General features: G+C 40.4%; 1 protein-coding gene across 1 annotated transcript; it reads right to left on the bottom strand.

Annotated features, from left to right (window-relative positions):
• Positions 1-3,159: 3,159 nt before the first annotated feature.
• On the bottom strand, positions 3,160-5,876 carry LOC123445149. Its single transcript, XM_045122094.1, has 2 exons — positions 5,651-5,876; positions 3,160-3,437 (listed from the first exon to the last, which is right to left on the bottom strand). Exons 1-2 carry the CDS (start codon positions 5,753-5,755, stop codon positions 3,357-3,359), a joined length of 186 nt encoding a protein of 61 aa, XP_044978029.1. The 5' UTR covers positions 5,756-5,876; the 3' UTR covers positions 3,160-3,356.
• Between the last annotated feature and the right edge of the window lie 255 nt (positions 5,877-6,131).

Raw genomic sequence — 6,131 nt, forward strand, 5'->3', positions numbered from 1 at the left:
CTTTTGAAATCAGTAGCATAGGCCATACCAACTTATGCGATGTCAGTCTTTAAAATTCCGAAGAAAATCTGCAAAGGAATTACAGACGCGATATCTAGATTTTGGTGGGGTGATGATGCAACTAATAGAAAGATGCACTGGTTCTCCTCGAAGAAAATGTGTATCCCCAAGAAGTATGGAAGTATGGGGTTTAGAGATATTCACTGTTTTAATCTTGCTCTCCTAGCTAAACAGGCATGGCGGCTTATTGATGCGCCAGAATCTCTATGTGCAACAATTCTCAAAGCCAAATACTATCCCAATAATGATCTGTTGGCCACGGTTCACAAACCAGGATCATCGTTTACATGGCAAAGTATCATTGCAGGGGTAGAAACAATCAAAAAGGGTTATATATGGAGGATTGGTGATGGACAGAACGTCAACATCTGGGAGGACTCATGGATACCACAATCCTCGAACCAAAGAGTGATTACGATTAGAGGGGGGAATTTGTTATCTAGAGTCTCTGATTTGATCGATCCAGTGACGGGTGATTGGGATGCCCAGCTAGTGAATCAAACTTTCTGGCCAGTGGATGCTCATCGGATTCTAGCAATCCCACTGCCGGTTTATGAGATGCACGATTTATTGCCTGGAGCCCAGCGAAGAATGGCGTTTTCTCAGTTCGATCAACATATCAAACGGAATGGAATTCCAGGTTTGGCAACCTAATACAGGTCAGTACTGGGTCTTCTTCACCAAGTGACAAATGGGAGCTGGTGTGGAGTCTGGAATGCCCTGCAAAAATCAGAATTTTCATCTGGAGATTATTACAGTCAGCTATCCCCTGTCGGTCTGTACTAGCATCCAAGCATATGAAGGTCAAAACCCAGTGTCCAGAATGCAAGAAGGGGCCAGACAGTATTTGTCACTTCCTTTTCGAATGCCCCAGATCATCAGCAGTTTGGAAGCAGTTGGGCCTGTTCGCTATTGTTAAGAGGGTATGCACTAAGTATAAATCGGGTGAGGATGTCATCTATGAGCTGTTGCATATGGAAACTTCAGGAATCATTCTTTTGGGCTGCCCTAAACTTCGAGAGGTGGTCGCTACTGCTGCTTGGTATCTGTGGTTCGAACATCGAAAGGTATATCATGGAGATGAAATCCAAACATCGCCTCAAATTGCCCTAGCCATACGTGGACTGTCGGCAAATTTCAGCATTGCATGTGCCAAAACAGCAAAAGGCCGAACTGGAGGATGGAGCAAGCCACCGCAGGGCTATGTAAAACTGAATGTCGATGCAGGTTTTGATCACGACCTCCTCCGAGGATTGATTGGGGCAATTATCAGGGACCAAAAAGGGCAGTTCTTGGCAGCAACAAATGATAGGATTGATATATGCTATGATCCGAACACTGCAGAAGCGTTGGCGGTAAGGTTTGGGCTCAACCTCGCAAGAACTATAGGGTGCAGCAAAATCGTGGTGAACTCTGATAATCTGGAGATAGTGGAGGATCTTAAGAAGGGATACTCTTCTTCGGCAGCTTCGGCAATCATCGATGATTGTTTCTTTTTGGGATCGGAGTTCAAGCATGTTTTATATGATCATTGTGGTAGAGATAGTAATCAAGTAGCGCATGAACTAGCTAAGTTAGCAAAATCTTCCCCCCTAGCTGTTGGATGGACTCAGCTCCTCCTGAGATAATCCCAGCTATTGTAAACGATATGATTACTCTTATTGCTGAATAAAGTGGGAGGAAGTTGTAAAAAAAAAACTAGATGGACAGATTATTAAAAACTCATAATCTACTCTACCCCAGCTAAAATCACATTATGGATTGCTAATGACCTATTACTCTTGTAAAGTTGAAGATAATTACATTTCTGCCACCGCCACCCTCCTCTTTTTAAAAACAAAATAGAGGGCACACATGTCATTATGCAATGTAAAGCCTGGATTACAGTTTATATAATCTGACATCCAAACATGTCCACCTAGATTATATTTATAAACTAGATTATATAATCTATCTTCATAATTCAGATTATTATAATCTATTGTGGTTCCAAACAGGGCCTTAGTTGAGCGAGATGTGTTGATCACGTAGGTCAGTAGGTGTACTGCTATGCATCAGCCTCAACGTGTTAGGGTAGTGATGCTTTATCATCTTGTTATTTCAATCTTGTTATTTCAGCAACCTTTAGTGGGTTCACGGTTTTTAGGCCCTATTTGGAATCATTTAGATTATATAATTTAGTTTTTATAATCTATTTTATCTTTAAACAAGTAAGATTACGGTTTTTAGGCCCTATTTGGAATCATTTAGATTATATAATTTAGTTTTTATAATATATTTTATCTTTAAACAAGTAAGATTATGGTGTACATTATAAAAATTAGGTGAATAAATTATTAAAAACTCACAATCTACTCCATCCAGCTAAAATCAGATTATGTATTGTTAATGACCAATTATCCTTGTAAAATTGGAGATAATTACATTTCTGCCACCGTCATTTTCCTCTTTAAAAAAAATAAAGGACAGACAAGTCATTATGCAATGTAAAACATGGATTACAATTTATATAATCTTGCCTTTAAACATGTGCACCTAGATTATTATAAACCAGATTATATGATCTATCTTTATAATTCAGATTGTCATAATCTATTATGGTACCAAACAGGGCCTTAGCCGTGTTATTTTTGTGTGTTTAGAGGAAATGGGCATTGTCTCAGGTGCTTATTGCCAATTGCGAGGACTTGTGTGTAATCTTTATTTTCATCCGACTCCTTGTACCAGCTGTGATGTATTAACGGTTTTAATAATCAGATATAATGCAGTCTGGGACCCAATCTCTGTTAGAAAAAGAGAAGGAAATGGGGGTGAAATTTGTTGCAGAAACTGCCTGTACTTCAATGTGCTTGCAGAAACTGAAGCACATTGTAGATATAAGGAAGAAAGAAAACTGTAATTCAGGAATTGTGCATCACTGAACACCAAGCTGAAAGGCACTGCAAATATTGCTTATAATGGCACAGCAGAAAACCAACCGGAATATGGAAACATCTCCTTGAAACACCACCAACCATTTCTTTTATGGGAAAACACCAACAAGCTATAAATGGCAACTTCATTACAAAATATGTATAAGCAATTGAAAACAACACCTCATAACCAAGGCAATGAAGCTGGGTTGCGCTGTTTTATAAACTGAACATGATTCAACATGAGCATAGCCTCTTGCATTCAATCAAGTTATAACATCTTAATTTATTGGAGGCGTCAAGCATACATCAACCAAGCCTTATCACTTGGAAAATAAAAACATGACAAAGCAGCTAGTTGAAACCATTGGGCCAAAAGACTGATCATGATTCACTCTCTTTTGCTTGAGCAATTAGCTCTGCTTGCATCTTCTTTATCTCCAGCTCCCTTTCCATCCTTTCTTGCTGAAATAACAAGATAACTTTTAGCTGCTTTCAGAAAAAACACTTGTATATTTCTAAATACTTTCTTAAATCATCATATATTTATGGTACACGAATTTGCAAAAGGGATTTTTCATGATAATTGTGATTTTGTTTGTGGAGGCGTGTATGTGGTTGGACGCCGGACAGGTGCTGATGGTGTTTTTTGTGGAAACAACACACTAACACCTGAAACCACTTTTCTATGTTTCAATTTTGCACAAACAATTTTCTAACAACAAATAGATACGTACTGCTCTCATATCTCTAGTCTCGAGATGAATTTAGATAAATGACAATTCAAAAGAGGAGTTAAACATGAGTCTAGAAATAATAATTCTACGCCTAACGCCAATGGAACATAACTATAAAAAGGTTACTTCTCCATGGGTGATATTACATATTATCAGAGGCAGATGGAAAAGTATGAACAAAACCATGCTTAATGTGTTTGTACATAAATTGTAAGTCCCGTCAAGACATCTAGCTTTAACATAACCCCTAATGATCAACAGTCGGTTTGAGTCAACTTGGTACCAACTCATAAACTAGTCTGGACTAATCGTGACTCCAGTCGAGCACTAGTTGTTCATTATACTGCTGCAAATACTGTAAAATGTCACCAGTTACAGTATCATACCTTTGACACATACTATGACAATTAATTAGTGATAAGCCCAGCATAACAAAACACAATCAGGTAACTGAATGGGATGTGTTGAATGTGCATATAGGTTACACAAGCTGCCCTTAGGCAATTTACTCTTAACATGAGATCCATGTGTGAGAAGGGCAAAATGTTAGTGCGTAAGTGAATATGAACCCACATGGAACCCAAGCGATTAGAAGCTACATCAATTAATCCCTCAAGAATTGCAACAAATCCATGCAAATTTCTCGGGCCACTACTCAGTAGTAAGATAGGCAATACGAAAGTAGAGAACAGGCTAGATCGATACATTCAAGATGCAATCCCAGTTTCAGTGGCACGAGTTTTCTGTTGAATAATTAACAACAGCAAGAAAAGGGTCCAACTCGCACTAATTGTATTTAGACTTCAGTTAAAAATATATTTTTAGACTGATTGACTGGATTCTCCATCGAACTTTAATCATCTAACATGGTACCCAGGCAATTGAAAGCTACAACAATTCATTCCCAAAGAATTCCAACAATAATCATGGAAATTTCTCAGAGTCACTACTCAGTAGTAGGATTGGCAATACCGAAGTAAAGAACAGGCTAAATGGATACATTCAAGATGTAATGCCGGTTCCGGTGGGGCGAGTTTTCTGTTGAGTGACTAGCAGCAGGAAGAAAAAGGTCCAATACACACTATCTGACTGACTCAAATCTCTGGCAAACTATAATCATATAACATTCTGCGCGAAGAGCCAAAGCGGTAGGAGTGTAGGACTAAATTCAAATCTATGTTATTCTTGCAGCTGTGAAATGCTAGAAGGAACTATTGTGGGACGAAAAACATAAGTAAATCAGAGACTTGAATTTAAACCCCTAATTCAATAGCAACACACACAACCATGAGCAAACAATGAAAAACAAAATCAACTATTGTGTACAGCGGCGGAGTTATGTGTCAGAATTATCAATCCTGAACCTAAACACACAGGAGGTAACAGCTTGTGTTTCTTTCCTACCGGACTAACCTTTTATTTGCAATGGAATGCCTAGAAATGTCTTTTGTTTAGGAAGGTTCACAGTCCCTGTTGCGACCCGAATCTCCTAGTGCTAACCTGGCCTTCTTGCTGGATATGATCAGATACATCTCCTAGTGCTAACAGGGCCTTCTTGCTAGATATGAGCAGATACATCTGTTACGATGTCCCTTATATGGTCTTCCCTCGGTGTTCTACAACTCTGTAAGGATCATTTCTAGCTCCATTTCGCCATGTCCTACTTAAAAAGATCGAGGCGTAAATTGCAGTCCCTGAGCAAGTCCTCTGTAACGTGGCAAAACTACCGATTGGTGAAACCCCCCTGCTCCAAATCTCGGCATCGCACCTGGACAAACCACCCAGAATCTACAGTTCATCCGGTCAGGTCGGACGGGACACATACAAAGTTAATCGAAGGCGGAGAAGATCGGGTAGGGAGACGACCTGGTAGATCTGGCGCGGCGAGCCAACGGATTCAGTGGGGGAAAGGGGGAAAGAATAGGCCGGCGATTAGGTTACCTTCTCGTCCTGGTGGAGGGCGATCCAGACGTGCACCTTGTCCATGGACTCCCAGAAGAGGAACGCGCCGAAGGTCATCCCGAAGAAGGTCGCCACCCGCACCATCTTCTCCTTCCTCTTCTTCTTCCTCTCCGATCTGTGCCCCCGGCGGATTTGATGGTTTTGGCGACGGCTGCGCGTGGGTGGGGATGGACGGGTTACCTTACCTCCAACTCCAAGGCTCCAATCCACGGCCGGGGATTGGATTTTGGGCTGAATGGACGGAGAGAGAGTGGGGGCGAGTTGAGCTGGGCCTCGTTTTCTGTTAAGCCTAAATATGGCCTTGGCCTGTTTAGTGAGCACTCAGCAGTGATAACAAGTTTTTTTTTTCTCACGCAAGTGAGGACAGGTTCTATTTTTTTAAAAAAAAAATTGATCTATTCATCAACTGTGCAACGAATAGAAATAACCAAAATTACATCCAGATACATATACCACCTAA

The sequence above is a fragment of the Hordeum vulgare genome, chromosome 3H (assembly GCF_904849725.1).
Source record: "Hordeum vulgare subsp. vulgare chromosome 3H, MorexV3_pseudomolecules_assembly, whole genome shotgun sequence".
NCBI classification, from domain to species: domain Eukaryota; kingdom Viridiplantae; phylum Streptophyta; class Magnoliopsida; order Poales; family Poaceae; genus Hordeum; species Hordeum vulgare.